This window comes from Lactuca serriola, chromosome 4 (genome assembly GCF_051521515.1).
Source record: "Lactuca serriola cultivar US96UC23 chromosome 4, Lser_US96UC23_V15, whole genome shotgun sequence".
Taxonomy (NCBI): domain Eukaryota; kingdom Viridiplantae; phylum Streptophyta; class Magnoliopsida; order Asterales; family Asteraceae; genus Lactuca; species Lactuca serriola.
This window is the reverse complement of record NC_136411.1, coordinates 56021357-56041732: the sequence shown is the minus strand read 5'-3', so window position 1 is coordinate 56041732 and position 20376 is coordinate 56021357. Positions and strand designations below refer to the sequence as shown.

Sequence of the window (20376 nt, the reverse complement as noted above, 5' to 3'; positions counted from 1 at the left end):
ATAAATTATTTTATTAAAATATATATGGCATGTTACAAACTATAAAAGGGCTTAACATCATTCTTACTCACTTCCAAGAAGATTATAAAGATCTCACCCAAGATATAAGGATCTCTCTCATTTCGGGTGCTCTTTAGCAGGAATGTGTGTTCTATATCTATTATACGTATCAATCTAGGATCTTGTAATTCGGTTTTTATTTTCTTAAATCAAAGAATTTATGCAACCCAAAACCCTTTTCATCAGTTTTCATATTTGTTGTTTCCTAAAAGCACAAATTTCTGAGATTTTGTAAAGGGGTAGTCTCAGAATTCTAAGTGGGTAGTCTTCATTTTGTGTGTGGGGGCAATCTTGGTACTTGGTGCGAAAATGTGGATCTTGTGGGAACCAAAAATTGGGGTTTAGATTAGTTTCTTTGATTGGGTTTGATCTAGAAAAGGGGTTTGAATTTTGACTTTCCGAGAGGATTTAAAGCCACCAATTAGGGTTCTTGTGAACACAATCATAAAGACGAGAAAGTTGACTTTTTCTTTTCATTTCTTGACCAGAAGAACAAACAAGAAATTTTCTTCAAGAAAAGGTAGGACATGATATGCTAATTTTGGTTTCTCCTTTGTGGGTTTTTCTCTTTCTGCTTCAAAGATTGAATCTGTGTTTGTTAAATTGCATTTTCATATCTGTTCTATACTGTAATCAGCTAAAAACCCTAAAGTTATCCGTTGGTCTTACACTCTTACTTACAAATTCAAGATCCTTTTTATACGTTTAAAATCTGTAGTGAAAATCTTTGTTTTCTGTATGTGCAATCCATTTGATGTCGAGTTAATGTTGATCAAACATGAATCCAGTTGAGAATTTGAACTCATAATTGGAATCTAAAAGAATGTACTTGTAGTTTTTTCGTTTCCCAAAATTAAAAAGAAAAAACTAATATCTTCCATAATCCATATGCAAAAAGATCCATTGGGAATTGTCTAAAATCGCTCATTTCATGGTATTTTAGTGTTGCTTTCTTGCTTCTTTTTGCATTTTAGCAACCATAATGATTAATATGCAACAAGCATGAATGTTAGAAAATTGATCTAATAGGACTGATTAGTCTTATTCATAGTTTAATTTCATACTTTAAATCTTGAAATTTCACAAACACTTTCAATTATTTGTCAAATAGGTCTTGTTTACATTCATCAACATGGGTTCATTTTGCACCAAGCTGATTCCATGTCTGGTTTCACCACACAAAGCTTCAATTCTCGAGGACCCAAATGGTGGTATGCATTCCATATTTCCATAATATACCCTTCTGTCATTTTTAGCAGTTTATTATAATAATTTGAAACAAAAACTCTCTTTTTTTTATCAATAGGGAATGAAGAGGAAGCTGGAAACTTGCCTGCATTTAAAGAATTCAGTTTTGAGCAACTTAAAAACGCAACATCAGGTTTTGCAACTGAAAACATTGTATCTGAACATGGTGAAAAGGCTCCAAATGTCGTCTACAAAGGGAAGCTTGAAAATCAAGTGAGGATAGCTGTTAAAAGGTTTAACAGATCCGCTTGGCCTGATTCCCGACAATTTTTGGTACCAAAAAACTCAATTTTTTGTCCTATTTTATGAAATTTTATAACAAATTTATGTGAGAATTTGATTTTATGAACATCAGGAAGAAGCAAAATTGGTTGGTCAATTGCGTAACGTGAGGCTAGCAAATCTTCTTGGTTGTTGTTGTGAACATGATGAACGACTTCTTGTAGCCGAATATTTGCCTAATAATACACTCGCCAAACATCTTTTTCACTGTAAGGAATCGTTCATGATCGACTTTTTAAAATTCGAAACATTATACTCTTCAAGAATTAGTGATTTTGGATAAGAAGGCTAAGTCCGATGATGTTTTTTGCATTTGATTTTTCATAATCGTTCAAAATGGTTCATTCTTGCAAAGTATACTAGTGTCTTTTAAGACGTTTTCACAAGAATCGGGGTTAGCAACGAAAATATTCAATATTACGAGGGGGTTTATGTAAATTTTGTTGATCTAGGGGAATCACAGCCGATGAAATGGGCAATGAGGTTACGTGTGGTTCTCCATTTGGCAGAAGCTCTTGAATATTGTACAAGTAAAGGCCGTGCTCTTTATCATGATCTCAATGCATACAGAATTTTGTTTGATGAGGTGGAAATTTAAATTTTAAATTTAAATTTCAATTTTCAATTTTTTTTAAGACCCAATATTCATGCATTAGATTCTTGCAGGAAGGTAATCCAAGACTTTCTTGTTTTGGCCTAATGAAGAACAGTCGTGATGGGAAAAGTTATAGCACCAATCTTGCATTTACTCCTCCTGAGTATTTAAGAACAGGTACATTCTTTTTTCAATGTAGTTTTTAATTACGTTCTGAAAAAAGAAAATGTTTTTTGACTTTTGAGGTCAAAGGGTCCGATCTTTTTAACTTTGATTTTGAAATGACTTCTTAAATCTTGTTGCTTTAATGTTTTTTTTTTTGAAAATGTGTTTTCGTTTTATAGGAAGAGTGACACCCGAAAGTGTGATATATAGCTTCGGAACTCTTTTGCTTGACCTTCTTAGTGGAAAACATATTCCTCCAAGCCATGTAAGAATACATGTCCACACTTTCCATTTATGTATAGATATATGTATGTATGTGGGCCCATTTGTTATGTAGAACAAATTGTACTACTGTGTTTAGCTGAGAGTAATGTCAATGGTCTTGTGTGTGAAAAAGACATGAATGCCCTTCTTATTTGGTTTATAATTTCAGGCTCTTGACTTGATAAGGGATAGGAACCTTCAAATGCTTACGGATTCATGTTTGGAAGGGCAATTTTCAAATGACGATGGAACCGAATTGGTTCGTTTGGCTTCTCGTTGTTTACAATATGAACCCCGAGAACGCCCAAATCCAAAGTCACTAGTAGCTTCCTTGATTGTTCTTCAAAAGGAAACCGATGTTAGTTCATTATATCTTTAAATTATAAATTCTTGCATTTAAGTATTTTGAAAAACATAACATGGTGAGATTATTAATTTTTCTTATTTTTACAGGTTCCATCTTATTTGTTGATGGGTATCCCGGCCACAACTTCATTCTCACCTCGATCACCACTTGGTGAAGCTTGCTTGAGAATGGATTTGACTGCAATTCATGAGATTTTAGAAACAATTTCATATAAAGACGATGAAGGACAAACAAACGAGGTTCTTACTTCTTACTTATTTATTCACAAATCGCAATATTATTTTTATTCATGTGTCCCATTTGATTTCTTGATTTCACATAAACTGGGTCGGACCCATGAAAGGAGGAAAGTAGTAGGACCCGCAAACTGGATTCCTTTTGTAATTTATTACTATTATCAAATTGAACATGGGTAAAACTAATAAAGCGTGATTTTTTTGAATTTTGGAAATTGATCCTTGTAATTTGTTGTTACAGCTCTCGTTTCAAATGTGGACCGATCAAATGCAAGAATCATTGAATTCAAAGAAAAAAGGGGATATGGCATTCCGACACAAGGATTTCAAGGATGCAATAGAGTGTTATTCACAGGTTGTTTCTTTTGCACATTTCCGATCGATGATTATTTATTTTATTTTTTTTGTCAAAATTGCAACGCTGAATGTTAGTAAAATGTCTAAAATACCCTTTGGAACCACCAAAGAAACTTTTGGCAAAGAATGTGCATGACCTACGTTTTCTGTACAAGTTATGTCGCACCTACTTGACTACTTCTTTCCCACAAAAAAAAACACTTACTTGACTTAACTTAACAGTTAACAGTTAGTCAAAAGTCTAAAATGCCCTTACATAGTTATTTACTTATTTAGTTAATTGATATGCAGTTCATTGAACATGGACCAATGGTATCACCAACAGTGTACGCGAGGCGTAGTTTATCGTATCTGATGAATGACATGTCACAGCCTCAGGAGGCATTAAGTGATGCAATGCAAGCTCAAGTGGTGTCACCCGTATGGCACATTGCTTCATATCTACAAGCTGCCTCACTTTTTGCCCTTAAAATGGAAAATGAAGCCCATGCTGCCCTTAAGGAGGCTGCAACCCTTGAAGCCAAGAGAACCTCACCTTCCACCAATGGATCTGCTCAATGATCCACTCGACACTTGTTCATATCAGTCAATCTTTTGATGTAAATCTCTGAAATTTCTTGTCGACTTAGAATGAGATGTTTGACTTTTTCACTCAATGGTCAAATGCAATGGCTTTTTCATGTTGATTTTGGGTTTTTGATTTTTTTATATGTTATTTGGGACCTTGTGTTAATGGGAAGATTGAAATAGGAAAATTGCATTCTTTTGTTGGAGATTTGGATGTAAAGCAAGCAACTCAGTTGACTAGTTTGTGTACAAAAATATTTATTGTTTATTTTCTTGGTTAGTAAACTCTGACTATTAGACTATCCACATTCACAATCCAACCCAACCTAAATATCTATTAACTAACTAAATAATTTATCTCTTTTCCAATTTCCACCTATTCAACCCAAATAAACACAAACTTTCACTCCCATTAACAACTCAACCTAAATCATTTTTCTATTAAACAATTGTAATTTCGTTCAAAAAAAAATTAAACAATTGTAATTTATTATTCTTTTCTTATATAATAAAATTTATTTAAAAAGTCCAAAACAACTTAATTATTTATTTAAAATAAAAAAATATAGAAGTATATGTATGTATATATAAAAGATATTTTAGAATCGTAAAACATAATTAATAAACTAAATTAATCAAGTTACAAAATGTAACATTATATCTAAAATTACAAATATAGAAGGTGCAAAGTGCATATTATTCATGAATGTCAAATTTCTTTTGTCATATATACTCAATTAAATTATTTTTTAAAGCTATATGAACATCTCTATTACGAAGCTGTTTCCTATTGGTCATATAACTATCAGTAGAGTATTTAAAATGTTGTTCATCATCTTGAGTAGAGTTGTTTCATTATTGGTTTGTAGGAATGTCATTTAAAATTTTGGATGAATCATAATAGTTAAGGTATGTGTCTTGTCCATCCTCAACGATCATATTATGAATGATTATACACACCATCATAATTTTTCTCATCATATCTTTGTCCAAACTAGACATAGACGTCGAAAAAAATGCAAAACAAGCTTGTAAAACTACAAATGCTCCTTCAACATCTTTTCTAGCGGCTTCGTGACGTTCATCGAACAACTTTTGTTTCGGGTTTATGGAGCAGTTATTGACTGGACAAAGGCAACCCATACAAGATATATTCCATCAGTGAGATAATATGACATATTACTTTCCCGAACCATTCATGACATAACTCACATTTGGTGCTCGGTCTGCCAAGACATCACTAAAAATAGGTGATCGATGGAGTACACATAACTTCATTAAAAACAACCAAGTTGCTAAACTTCTTGTTCCCATTTGCCTCATAAATTTTATGAGCTTCATTCTCAATATCTTTTTGGCTCATTCCACTCTTTTTTCGACGATATGCTTTCTGGCAGACATCAACTCATTTTTGAGCATTTTCACTAAGTCGATTATAACAACCTCTCATTTGATCCATGTTTTTTTTGTTACCGATCTTTCCTAGGTTTTCTACATGGGCTTGACCATACAATGCCTTTACTCGTGCCCATAATGATTCATTTTTCTATTTTTTGTCACGAACTCTATTTTGACTAGCAATACGCCGTGAAGACGTTAAAATGATATCTTCTCCAACATTCCATTTATTGCTTCGTGGTTGTGTTTCAGTGTTTTGTAAGTTATGAAAATTTGTAGTGACAGAAGATTGATTTGGAATTGATAAAAATTGTGTTTTCATAGCATTGAGTATTTTGAAAATCTTGAGAACCACCAAAATTCAAATCAAAACCATCTGGAAATGAAGGATCCATGACATCAAATATTCAAATACGAAGTTTAAAGAGATTAGAAATAGAAAACCAAACTTGGATATGGAAATATGTGGATATTGTAGTCTATTTATAAAGAAAAAAATCATAATTTTTAGTAATAATTTTATATTTTTTGTGAATATTTTTAAGAAAATCAGATATAGTGAACATTTCAAGAATGTGAACATTTCGATGAGTGTTAATAAATATGAAGGGCTATGTAGATAGATATGAAAGAAAATAAACAAGTCCTCTTCTTTGTTACTAATTGGCACTACGTCCCAAAATAAAATGTAAATGCTAGCTAGATATGAAATTTCAATAAAAGAGGTTGACGATAATTAGGTAAATACATAAAGTGTCCCTCATTCAATACAAAATAAACTTAAATTTCTTAGATCAAAAAATAAAAACTAAAAACTAAATACAATAGATTAGGGCCCAACCGGGTTCGAACCGGTGACCTATTGATCTGCAGTCAATTGCTCTACCACTGAGCTATGGACCCGTTGATGTTAGTCTGTAAATGAAAATGAAAATATTGTCAAAAACGCAAGTTTAAAAAAAAAAAGCAAATAGGGCCCAACCGGGTTCGAACCGGTGACCTATTGATCTGCAGTCAATTGCTCTACCACTGAGCTATGGACCCTTTGTTGTTATTCATAGGATCATTATATTTAAATACAATAATTATTTTCAGCTAAATGGTACAACGATCCAAACATAGGTATAGAGCAGTCGAACTGTCGAACAACAATAACCCATTTCACGTCATAATGTAATCGTCATACCACCTTAATAAACATACGTCTAAGCATGCAGAAAGTACAACCCACAAGGCAAGCCACATATGCAACACAATCTTCTTCTTCTACCCATATTCAATTCAAATAACTCACTGAGTTGCGGATCAAAAAAAAAAAAAAAAACAACTAGGGTATGCAGCCCTTTAGCTGAAAAACCGCAATGTCAATCCCTATTAACTGAAAAACCGCAATGTCAATCCTACAAAAATTAAGAAAAAGAAATAAACACTTAAAAAAGAATTAACATTGCAGTGAACTTCGGCTTTATGGCAGGATGAACTTCGGCTTCTGTCACAACTCTTCCCAGACTTCGTTCGGATCATTGTCCGATTATCATAGTCGGTGAATTTTTGGTTTACGGACAGTTCCCTTTTATTTTTTTAATTCGTGGATGTTGTTATAGCATTCGGGCTAAATTGTCAAGGTGGAAGGCAGTTCAAAAAAATAAAAAAATGCAACACAAAGTAGTAGATTTGAATAAAAACAAAAGTACAAACAAAAATACCATTCAGCCATTCATCATCGGTGTTACATCCATCCGTTACACATTCTAAAATACCAACGTACTATCAATCTTTCAAACAAAACCAGTATCATCCTAATCAAGATTCTGCAATGTCGGGATGATCTGGTATCGGATTAGCTGCCCGAAAATCCTCTTTGGTTCTACCATAATAAGCCGCCAGTTTGCCGCCCGGAAAAGTCACAAAATTCCAACCGAAAGCTGACCCTCCGACAACGTAACTGCCTGGAGTTACTTCTTCAGGGTGGTGCTTATTGGCGGTAGGCAGATCTTCAGAAGCTTTTCTGGTGACCACCTTTTCCTTCTCTGCTGGCGGCGGCTGTGGTGGCTCAGCCGGTTTGACCTCCGGTGGTGGTGGCTTTTTCTGATCATGAACACCATCGATTCCGTTCTTACACTTTTCCATGGTGATTGTGTCTGTTGTCATGTCTTTGTATAGCTTCATTAAGACCTTCATTTCTGTGGAATATAGAAATAAAAATGGAAATGAAAATGAAGTTTATAAAACTATGATTGTCAATTGTTATATTTAAAAAAAGAAAAAAAAAAAAAAAAAAAAAAAACTTACGTTGGCTGATTTCATGAGCAGCTTTGGAAGTCTGGAAGTCTGGTGTTCGGAGTACCTTTAAGATGAGAGGGATTAATCAGGAATTTGATGCAAATAAATTGTAAAAGAATATGAATTCATAACTGTTCTTATAAGATTTGAAGTAAAAACGAATTCCATGCGACTTAGTATGAATGTTTATAGAAATCCAGTTGAAAATCATAAACCCTAATTTGACTAACGATCATTGCACAAGCCCATAACCAAATCATGAGTAATTGAAAAATCTCCCAGCTGTAACTTACTATGAAAGTTTAGTGTCTAAAGAAATCCAGAAATTAAAACTTTAGGATCTATTCGAGAAGTTAAACCTAAATTAATCATAATAGGCAGGGCAAAAACAATAAGATTACAAAACAAGAATTAACATAAAAATTCAAATTGTATGACGGAGCAACTATTTGAACAGATCGAAAACAAGTATACTAACTGGAAAGAGATGAAATTAGGGTTTATAAAACAAGACGAAAAGTGCGTACAAACAGAGCATCATTTGGGATTTGTTGTTAAGACTTGATTACCTCAAGGAAATGAGGACGAAGATCCTTAAGAACGGCTCGAATCTTGAAGTAATTTGAGTCTTGGATGTTGACATTGCAATCAGAAGGACGTTTTTTGGGATTTGCTTGGAGATTTTGGGGACGATTCGGGATTTCCATTTTGTATATTGCAAGATTGAAGTAAAGAAAAGTTGTCGACTTTGGTCAGTTTGATTTCAACTTCCTAGATTTTTGTAAAAATCAAATCAGAGATATTTGAGGCAATGGAATGTATCTATCTATATATACGGGTATGTCGATAATTTTTTTTAGAGTTATGTATTTTTATTTATTTATTTTTTTAATGATTTGATAGGTAAAATACTTTTTGAAATGTATATATATTTACTAAGATACTTTATTTAGTCCTTATTTTTTTTTTTTGTAAAATAAACCATTATACTTTAATAATATGTACACATTAGGTCATTTTCACCGGATTTTACAGATTTTGCTGACGTTGAGGGTTTATTTTACAAAAAAAAAGAATAAGGACTAAATGTGTATATTTCAAAAAGTATCTTACCCCATCAAGTCATTTTCCCTTTCTTTTATTTTGTTGACATGAAATACCAAGGTGACATCCACGTATCCACAACGAAAATTTTCCAACTTTTATTCATCATAAAAAAGAGGGAGAAGTCCGATCTCCGGCGAATCCTTTGTGTGTTCTTACATATCACTGGTAGCAAGGATGAATGATGGCAAAAACATCAAGGTCGAAGGGGGAGGCAGGAGGAAGTAGAGACGGTAGTTGGCGGCGAGGAGCTGCTCTGGTAGCTCCCTCGTCGATTATTTCTTCTTTTTCTAGCAACATATCTCAAAGATGGAGGCAAAGACAGACAGATCGGAGAAACACAACAGGTAAAGGGTGTTTGGCTGTTGTTGTTCAACCGGAAGGAAGAGAAACGAGAAAGAGAAGGGTCACCGCCCTTTTCTTGTTGCTGGAGGATCACCCACCTCCGGTGAATAAGCTAATTAATTGCTATTTAGTGTCACTTGTGCTTCCACATCAGCAAAACCTGTAGAATCCGGTGAAAAGGACCTAATGTGTACATATTAATAAAGTATAAGAGTTTATTTTACAATAAAAAGAATAAGGATTAAATGTGTACAATTCAAAAAGTATCTTACCCTATCAAGTCATTTTCACTAAAAGAAAATTCGTATATGACTGGTATACCGGGTATAGCCGATCACAAGGATTGCATTGTTATAAAAAATAAAGTATAAGAGTTTATTTTACAAGAAAAAAAAATAAGGACTAAATGTGTACATTTCAAAAAATATCTTACCCTATCAAGTCATTTTCCTTTTTTTTTTTCTCGTATCTAACACTTGTTTTGTTTTTGTTTTTATTATTATTTTTTTTTCATGGGAAAACCTTAGAAAAACCCAACATATTTTCACCAAATGCTTAAAAAACCACTATATTATTTTTTAGTATACTAAAACCCTTATATTTTCTAAAATTCTTATTTAAGGTTTTCTAAACTTAGAAAAACCTACTCTATTTTCATGAAAGGATTAAAAAAACCATTATATATATTTTTTTTAGTGTATTTAAACCCTCATATTTTTTAAAATATTTTTAATCTAATGAATTGTAACAATAGAAACGTCAAGAATCGAGTACCTAACAGTTTTGACTATCTAGGATTTACCGAACTCAATGTCTTAAAAGATACATTTTAAAAAATATAAGAGTTTTAACGTACAAAAAAATTAATCTAGTGGTTTTTTTAAGACTTTGAAGAAAATATGTTGGGTTTTTATAAGATTATCTATTTTTTCATCTAACCAGTATGGTTTATTATTTGAATAAATCCGAATTGTCCAATTAGATTATTTTGTTCAAATATTCGAATTTTTGGATTGGTTTCAACAAAACCGAATTATTACTTTGGATTTCAGATTGGTTTTGATTTATTAAAAAACAAATACTTCAAAAAAACCGAATAACCATTTTTTTTAAATATATATTAATAATTATTTATTTTCAAATAGATTAAAAAAGTTTCACCTAATAAAAAAACTTAATATGTATTTTTCTTTCAAAAGTTTTTTATCTGTGAAATACTAAACTTTAATATATTTTTAGTAGTCGTTTAAACCACAACTAAATTATTTGTTTTTTATTTTATAAAGTTAGGTAATATTCTAATAATATGTTGTTTTAAAAAATATTTGATTTTTAAAAACCAAATTATAAAAACTGATCCAACCGAATTGTAAATTGATTGGATCGGATTTGAATTTAGTTTGGACTATCTGGATCTATGTTTTGAAAACCGAAATTAATTTGGATTCACTTGATTGGAACTGATCGAACCGAATCATCCAAACAAACACCCCTATCTAACCCTATCATCCAACGATTTGAACTTTGTTGTTTCGGTTCCTCCCTTTAACTCGATTAGATTTTGTTGTTAATTTCATTGTAAAAAGACATTTTTAATCTTAAATGGGACAAACAACCGGTCAACCATCACTCACCCATTGCCACCGAAGACCATTAAACAAATTAAACAACGTCAAACAAAACGATAAATGATTTCGATAACACATGCGAAATAAAACTACTAAAAATGCAAACTAAAACTGTAAAATTAGAACACGGTATTTAGTGTGGCTCAGTCTAATCTGACCTACAAGAGAGAGAGAGGGAGAGAAAGAGAGAGGGTTTTAATATCACCAAGAAAATTACAATCATACAATGCTAAACTGTATTTTTAATCTTATCACTCATTGTAAGGTATCACTCGGATTTTTTGGGTTGCCAAACAAAAGGTTTTGAACAAAAGAACTACCTTACTCTATATTTTCTATCCGATATATATATATATATATATATATATATATATATATATATATATATATTTGTATTCTTGATGCAACACACTTCAATATATAGAGATATATTGTTGTCAATTGAAGAAGTGTAAATATTCCTTCTTTGATTTGCTCCAAGAACATTAAATGTGACAAAATGTTTACCGAGCTTCTATGACTCCTGTGTGTGCCAACTAGCAAACGATAATAATGACTGCCAAATTTTACTTCACGCGTTAAACCAAAATTAAATTTGGTGATAGTTACAATTTTAGCCCTTGATCTTTAAATGGCTTGTCATTCATGGCTTCACAAATCTTAAGAATCTCCTACTTGCAGACTTGAACAACTTAGTCTTTCTCTATCATCCAACTCTTGCAACATTCCTTAATCTCTTTCTCTCTCCCATCCCATGTCCCTTTCCTCAAACTCCTGAAAGGCCAGTCGAAGCCATACACAGCTTCAACCTTTCAATGGTAGCCACCTTGGTGAACATATCTGTTGGATTCTTCATTCTAAGGATTTTCTTCGGATTAAGAGTTTCATCATTAATTATCTCTCAAATGAAATGGTACCTCATCTGAATGTGTTTTCGTTTTATTATGAAACACCATATTCTTTGTCAGATAAATTGTGTCTAATTGTCATAATGGAGTACACAATCCTCCTGTTGCATTATAAGTTCTGATATAAATTTCTTCAATCATATAAGCTCTTTGGTTGCTTCTACAATATTCATATGCTCTGATTTTATAGTTAAGAGAGCAACACTCTTTTGTAACCTGAACACCCAACTAATAGCCATACCTCCAATCGTGAACACATTACCAACTGTGCTCTTTCCTAAATCCCCACATCCACCAAACTCTGCATCAACGAAACCTTATAAGATTTCAAGTAGCGTAACAACCACTTTGCTCCCTCCCAATGCTCTCTCTCTGGATTCGACTTAAACCTACCGACAACTCCCACTATATGATCAATATTTGTTCTGGTGCATACCATATGTAACATTCGATTCTGGTTCATGGGATCTCGGCCTGGCACAGTTGTGGGTTGTCCGCAGTGCGACCACGTCAACTAATTAAGGATCATGGTTTCTAGTACCCGTGACACAGTTAGTGTCTATCTGCAGCACGACAACCATGTCAACACAAAACCCTAAGTTTTGGGCCTTGATTCATGTTTACGGGATGTGCTGGTTAGGGTATTCACATATGTACTGATTTGCAGGGACTAAGAAGAAGTGAGAATGTGGAGCATGGGAAGATAAACTTGATCATGGGGAATAAGAAAGCTTCACCTGTCACCAAGATTGGAGTTTATTCTTTGTTGCTAAGTAGTGGGTTAGTGTTAGATTTGAATAAGTGTTGTTACTCGTCTGAAATGGAGAGAAATATTATTTTCTTTCATGGTTTGTACAAACAAGGTTTTACCTTTTCATTTGATAATGAATGTGGTGGTATTAATGCTTTCTTTAATAATGTTCTTTATTTTAAAGCATTACCTTGTGATGGTGTATATGAAACTGTGTCGGTTATTTATAACCTAGGAAATAATGTATTGTGTATCGATTCTTCCACTATCTTGGATAAAATATCATTATGGCATTGTCGTCTTGGACATGTAAGCAAGAAACGCATAGGCCAACTCCAAAAGGATGAAGTCTTGGAGTCATTTGACCTAAAGTCGGATGATAGACCTGAATCTTGTTTGCTTAGGAAAATGACAAAGTCACCCTTCACTAGTTCTTGTGCTAGGGGTGAGGGTTTGTTGGATCTCATACATACTGATGTGTGTGGACCCTTCAAAACTGCCACAAGAGATGCTAACCGATTCTATATGACTTTTACTGATGATTTTAGTAGATATGGATATATCTACTTAATCAAGCATAAGTCAGAAACCTTTGAAAAATTTAAAGAGTTTAAACAGGAAGTGGAGAATCAGTTGGGCAGGAACATTAAGATGCTTCGATCCAATCGAGGTGGTGAGTATCTTAGTACAGAGTTCCTTGACTATCTTAAGGAATGCAAGATTATCTCAAAATTGACACCTCCCAAGACACCACAGCTCAATGGTGTGACTGAGAGGCGCGATCGAACCTTGTTGGACGTGGTTCGTTCCATGATGAGTCGAGCTTCACTACCAATATCATTTTGGGGGTATGCCTTAGAGATTTCCGTCCATATCCTTAATCTAGTCCCTACAAAGAAGGTTGCCAAAACACTTCATGAGATGTGGACCAGAAAAGTTCCCAATCTGGACCACATCAAGATTTGGGGTTGCGAGGCTTTCGTGAGGCACGAGTCTCACGATAAGCTCGAACCTCAAAGTAAGAGGTGTATTTTCATTGGCTACCCACAGAGATCCTTTGGTTACCTCTTCGCGAGAGAGAGAGAGAGAGAGAGAGAGAGAGAGTTCATGAGCCAAGGAAACAGTGGGAGGAAAATTGACCTTGAAGAAATTCAAGAGTCAAGTGGTGAAGGAACCTCAAACCCTAGCAATCAACCTGCGGAGGAAACTCTTGTTGACTCGACAGAATAGTCTGTACCTCTGAGGCGTTCCATGAGAGTTAGGAATGCACCTGAGCATTACTATGGTTTCCATATTACTACGGAAGGTGATAAACTTATCAATGATAGCACACTGGTAAGTCTGGATGAACCTAACAGCTACAAGGAATCCATGGCAGGCCCTGAGGCTGCTAAATGGAAAGAGACTATGGACAACGAGATACAGTCCATGTATGGCAATCAAGTTTGGAACTTGGTTGACAATGTACCAGGTCGTAAGACAGTTAGGTACAAATGAATCTTCAAGAAGAAGACCGACATGGATGGTAATGTACACACTTATAAAGCGCGACTGGTTGCAAAGGGCTTTTCTCAAACTCCGAGAGTTGATTATGATGAGACCTTTTCACCAGTAGCGAAGATTAAGTCTATTAGGGTTATGTTAGCCATTGCTGCATTTCATTATTATGAAATATGGCAAATGGATGTCAAAACTGCTTTCCTTAATGGAAAGTTGGCTGAGGATGTTTACATGAGTCAGCCAGAGGGTTTTGTCAGTACAGAGTACCTTAATAGAGTGTGTAAGCTTGAGAAATCCATCTATGGATTGAAGCAAGCACCTCGCAGATGGAATCTTTGTTTCGATGAGAAAGTCAAAGAGTTTGGCTTTTCGAGGAGTGAAGATGAATCTTGTGTATATGTCAAGGCTAATGGGAGTATAGTTAGCTTTTTGGTATTGTATATGGATGACATACTACTCATAGGAAATGACATCCCAACTCTGCAGGAAGTGAAGTCTTAGCTTGGGAAGTGTTTCGCTATGAAGGACCTTGGAGAAGCTGCCTATATCCTAAGGATAAGGGTTTTGAGAGACAGGAGTAAAAGACTAATTGGACTTAGTCAAAGCACCTATGTGGACAAAGTGTTGAAAAGGCTCAATATGCAGAACTCCAAGAAAGGTGAGTTACCGATCCAGAGTAACGCCAAACTGAGTAAGACTCAGAGCCCGAGTACAGAGGCTGAGATAGCAGAGATGAGTCGAGTTCTGTATGCTTCCGCTGTAGGCTTGATCATGTATGCTATGACCTATACTCGTCCTGATGTGGCCTTTGCATTGAGCATGGTCAGCAGATATCAGGGGAATCCTGGCAAGGATCACTGGACTGTGGTAAAGAACATTCTCAAGTACCTGCGGAGGACTAAGGACTGGGTCCTTACCCTCAGTGGGAGTGATGACTTGAGAGTAGTAGGGTATGGTGATGCTAGCTTCCAGACTGATAGGGATAATTTCCGCTCTCAGTCAAGCTGGGTCTTTACCTTAAACGGAGGAGCCATTACTTGGAAAAGTTCTAAGCAGGAGACAGTGGCTTATTCAACTTGCGAATCAGAGTATATAGCAACAAGTGAGGCAGCAAAGGAGACGATATAGCTGAAGAACTTCATCGGGGACCTTGGAGTTGTACCAGCTATAAAGGAGCCTATGGAGATTTTCTGTGACAACAATATTGCGGCTGCCTTAGCCAAGGAACCGAGAGATCATGGTAGATCCAAAGACATTGACAGAAAATACCATTTCATCAGACATCGAATAGAAGAAGGACTCCTCATGGCAAAGAGGGTATCATCGGATGAGAACCCAACAGATCCCCTCACGAAGGGACTGAGTAGGGTTAAACATCTCCAACATGCAAGGTGCATAGGGCTGAAGGATGATATTAGTTTTAGTAATTAGATAGTTTTGAAATGTGTAAAGTGTAATTGACATTTGATGATGAATAAAAATTGTTGTTTATTTATGAGTAAAGTGTTGCTATCTTTTGTCAATCGTTTACTATCATTTCATTTTTGCATGTTTTGACTTCCAGAATAGTTATGTTATCATATATGACATTATTCAAACTCTCCACAGTTGGTCATATGTTGGAAGTATATATGAATCTAGACTGTTGGACATAACAAAGTGTTGCTACAACACTCATGAGTGCTCATAAGTTTTGAGTATTGGATTCAACCCACGCTCACTTGTATCACTTCATGGAATTTATCTCGAGTGATCGTGAGATGGTAATATCATTTAAGTCTTCAAACCTAGAGATATGAGTTGTTTCCTATGAGTTGGTTATACATTGATTGTACGAAAACGCATTGGTAACTCGATGTTATAAAACGTGCCTTTGTGTATATTTAACAAGCAGTAGAACAAACATATGAGTCGAAGTTAATCTGTTCCTTCTTATATTAGAAGCGATATCTAGGCCCCTCGATGATTTTGTGTTGACCCATGTATCGGGCCCGGTCAGAACTAAATTGATGTGTTCAGTTAATTTCTATATCAAACAAATCGGAAATCGAGAAACAAACTGCTGGACAATAAGTAAGACATTGTTCCATGTATTTTTCCGGCATATATCTAGAACAGAGGACTATATGATCCCTTATCTAAAATGGCGCTTCATAGTTCATCATGGTTTTAAGAGCTACGATTGTCGGTCGGTTCCTGAAGTCATGCTTGCAACTATAGTTATTAGACTTATCCAACTGGGAGACTGTTGGATAAGTTGTCTAAGTCCATAAATATATTTGAGATGTACTTGACCCGACCCGACATGGTCCATTTGGGTTGCACTTCACCCGAACAATTTATATGGATAATCTTTTGAGAATAGTATAAGTTATGATTTATTAATATATTATAAGTTCTAATATATTAATATGAAATCATATTATTTAATTGGTCTTGATCTAAAATTAAGTTAGAATTAATTTAGTGATCAAAGGTGTGACTAATTAAATATGGACTCTTGTATTTATATAGTGTGGGCTAATGCTTATTTAGAATGGGCTAGGCTTGCATGGTAAGTCCATGGAGCTTTAACCCATGTATCTCATGGAAATGAAAGGTCATGGGTATTAGGGTTTACATGGATGTAACCCTAATCCACCACACTATATAAGTGAGTCCTTGGCACTTGAAATGGACTAGTTGTGTGTGAGTAAAGGTGGCCGATTTCTACAAGTGTTCATTCTCTCTCTAAAGGTTTCTAAGGTTTGTGGTTATTTGTGACTTCCATTTGAGACATCCACATTATTGGTGTTGGGCTCTAAAACTCCAAGCAATCAACCACTACTAAAAGGTATGTAACTCTACTAGCTTATTAAGTTTCAAAGTTCCCCATGCTATTCTAGTTAGGTTAAGAAACTTGGAAAAGCAAATTTGCATGTATCTTAGTAAAACATAGATCCAAGGTTTCTAGGGTTTCATGTACACCATAGGAGTGTTAGAATGCTCAAATCCCTTCATTTGAACCCAAAGTTCTTCTCTAGGCAACCGCCAATCATACAAGAACAAATGATAAAACCACTGAACCCTGACTTCATTGGAGAACTAACCCGCTAACCCTAACCAAAGATCCTCCAAACAATACACCTGAATTGATCCCGACAAAGAACCAGAACAACAGCTGAACACGTTGACTCCCGCTCAACAAGATATGACCCACTAAAGATTCATGGAAGACTCACGACATACAGAATGGCATATAACAATCTATGATAACCCAGACAATAGCAGAGGACAAACCTGAGATATAACTTACTCAACCCAAGCAGAAATCCAACGCAATAAAAGTTCCTGATATCAACCCGAAGAAAACAGAAGATGGTATACCCGTAAAAGCATTTGAAGGAATCCTGAGTTACCTCGACCATCCTGAGGTCATGGTGCAAAACTCACCTCTAATCCCAAATGACAATAACTAACAATAGGATCCTTTTTCCTGAAGGATTCTAAGGATTTACAAGCTTTGGGCTCTAGATAAGCCACCAACTGTCCTGCTACAACCTCGGACCGAAAGGCCCCAAGATGACCATCCAAGGGCTCCAAATCCCTTCCTTGACCGAACCAAAGACCATCGAGGTCCATTCCAAAACATCGTTAGTAATATCCGATAAGAAGAACTCCTGCGACCGCGCATCGATTGACTCAGTACCTGCTCCTAAGCCAGAACCAGTCTCCACATCCCATTCCTGAGTGCTCAACACCATACCGAAACATCTTGCAAAAAAATCCGAATATACCCAAGAATCCTCAACCCACAGACTTCTTAGATTCTCCAAGACACTCCCCGATTCAAGTATGGATCTTGTGCTTTCAGTAGTACGATCCCTATACTACCTTACACACCTATCCATACTTTCATCAATAATCCTCCTGAATCCTCTAAGTCACCTTCTCAAATCCATACATTAAACACTCGCTACCCAACACAACCAAATCCATCAAAGCAATCCATATGCTTTCCTAGGTTCCCGACCTCACCCTGCCATCAGCTGTTGAAGAACTCATCATAATGTTAGTTAGATATCTCATGAACACAATCACATGCAACAAAGCTTAGATAATCCTTTGAGTAGCAGACTCATCCTTACAACGGTTAGACTGAAACGGGAGTTGTGCAATAAGGTCAAATCCATCACTCTGAGATTATCCAACCTTGCTACATGTTACTAGACATATTCACTCAATAGCTAACTCACATCACCTATGAGTCCTACAAAGCACAAAGAAATCAACATTTGTGCAGTAACACTCCAAACCATAGAATAATCACAAGCATCCAATCCCACATACTACAACCCATACTAGGAGCTCCTACTCCTGCTACCGATTGCCTTACACATACAAATCATACCCAATCCAACATCCCATGCTTCCTAGACTACCAGTCATAACATATACGGCCAACCTATCACTGGATAATCAAAACTAACATGCAAGTCTACAAGCTCATACAATAGGCATACAAAGGCATTTCTCCTAGCATTCTATCCTGCAAAAATTGAGTAGCTCCTTAGCTCTAACTAGCATGCGATTCACAGATGCATAAATCAAAGCATATTAGTAACATGTATGGGTATTTTGGGAGAAACTTACTTGAGCTCGGTCGATTGCATGCACCACACCCTTTCTTGTATTAGAAAACTCATTTTTCCCTTTATAAATCACGTTTCTTTTATTTTGTAAACTTCACCAAATCCTCAGCTTGAGTTTAGACACACACGAGGGTATGTCTGAATCCCTTAAACCAAGGCTCTGATACCAACTTGTAACGTCCCAAAAACAATGACATAAAATTTTCGTCTATAGATTAAAAAATCATTAGTACATATTATTTTCATAAAACCAAGGTAATTTGGATTTAGCAAAACATCATCAAATTAGAGTAAATCATGGAATGCAGAAACATGTAGGGTGTGATCTGCAATCACCTCAAGCTCTTCCACTTGAAAACCAAGTACCAGAAACATAAACTGAAAACTGTAAGCACAAATATTAGTGAGTTCCCTAAGATACCACATACCACACATACATAAAATCACATAATGGGCCCCTCCCTACAACATACCTCGTCCGAAATTGGGCCCCGCCTAGCATTGAGCCCTGCTCGGTAGACAGATATGTCAATCACCAGGCCCCGCCTAACATCAGGCCCAGCAAGGTATAAGAATGTAAACATGTAAAAATATAAACATAATAACATAAAAACACATAAACACACAACACATACCATAATCACAAAGATAAATAACATACATACTAGCTTTCGGGCCCCGCCCGACATCGGGTCGTACCCGGTAATCATAAAGCATATACCAATAACTAGAATAAAATATACTCATCAGGCCCCGCCCAGAATCGATCCCCGCTCGGTAAATGTAAAACACATAACACATGTAAGAGTCACACAAACAACAAGCATATTAAGCATAATAAACCATGGGCCGAAATTGGTGCCTTCGACCCGCTAAACATAGTGAGGAGACTCACCTCGTACTACCGAATTACACAGACGATCTCTGGCTGCTGGCTGAAAGATCCCCAAACTGTCAATATCAAAACAACACTCAGTAACAATTGAGTTCCAATCCATAACCATAAATCCATTCGGGGTAAAAAGAACATTATACCCTTAACCTAGCTTGGTCCAAAACTAAGACCCAAACTCACAATCTGAATGGCCCAAAAACTAAACAATCAACCAAGGCCCAAATATCGCCCAATTTTCCAAATTAGGCCCAAACCCCTTACATGAACAACCGATAAACAAAATAACGAATCGCACCCGAGTCAAACAACACAAAATCAGGCAGAGAGTCACTAGAAACGTACCTAACAGAGGTATAAACATATATAAGCATAACAAAAAACATAATCAACAAGATAACAGATAGAAACATACCAATTACAATATTTGGAGCTGCTCTAGTCTCATCGGCAGTGATCTGAAAAGCGTGACGCCGAGCCCTCGGGAGCTCCGCCTTCCCCTGGCCTCCATCTGTGATCCTCAAAGTAGCTGGTGCGGGAGCCTGCGCTAGCTTGGCGGCGAGCACCAGACAGTTGAACTTCACATGGCCAACCTGATCACAGTGATAGCATATCTTAGTACTCTGAATAGGGGCTAACTGGTGGCAATCCTTCGCATAGTGCCCCTCCTTTCCACATTTGTGGCACAAACTACCAGATCGACACGCCCCTCATGAACCCTACCGCACTTCCCACAAGTGTGGCCTCGCTGTCCCCCAGATATAGACTCAACAGTCTTGAACCGCTTCGGTGCCG

The 20376-nt window shown here is 35.8% G+C and overlaps 2 protein-coding genes and 2 non-coding genes across 4 annotated transcripts; 1 reads left to right on the top strand and 3 right to left on the bottom strand.

Annotated features, from left to right (window-relative positions):
• Positions 1-72: 72 nt before the first annotated feature.
• BSK4 (kinase with tetratricopeptide repeat domain-containing protein) lies at positions 73-4409 on the top strand. The gene is made up of 11 exons (XM_079038877.1): positions 73-580; positions 1172-1271; positions 1367-1581; positions 1664-1799; positions 2043-2176; positions 2257-2362; positions 2530-2615; positions 2784-2972; positions 3068-3220; positions 3459-3572; positions 3866-4409. Exons 2-11 carry the CDS (start codon positions 1193-1195, stop codon positions 4133-4135), a joined length of 1482 nt encoding a protein of 493 aa, XP_078895003.1. The 5' UTR covers positions 73-580; positions 1172-1192; the 3' UTR covers positions 4136-4409.
• A 1961-nt stretch (positions 4410-6370) lies between these two features.
• On the bottom strand, positions 6371-6442 carry TRNAC-GCA (transfer RNA cysteine (anticodon GCA)). Its single transcript has one exon. It is a non-coding gene; the product is annotated as a tRNA-Cys (tRNA).
• A 69-nt stretch (positions 6443-6511) lies between these two features.
• TRNAC-GCA (transfer RNA cysteine (anticodon GCA)) lies at positions 6512-6583 on the bottom strand. The gene has a single exon. It is a non-coding gene; the product is annotated as a tRNA-Cys (tRNA).
• Positions 6584-7193: 610 nt separating this feature from the next.
• LOC145101631 (uncharacterized) lies at positions 7194-8633 on the bottom strand. Its single transcript, XM_079038876.1, has 3 exons — positions 8392-8633; positions 7832-7886; positions 7194-7722 (listed from the first exon to the last, which is right to left on the bottom strand). Exons 1-3 carry the CDS (start codon positions 8527-8529, stop codon positions 7343-7345), a joined length of 573 nt encoding a protein of 190 aa, XP_078895002.1. The 5' UTR covers positions 8530-8633; the 3' UTR covers positions 7194-7342.
• Between the last annotated feature and the right edge of the window lie 11743 nt (positions 8634-20376).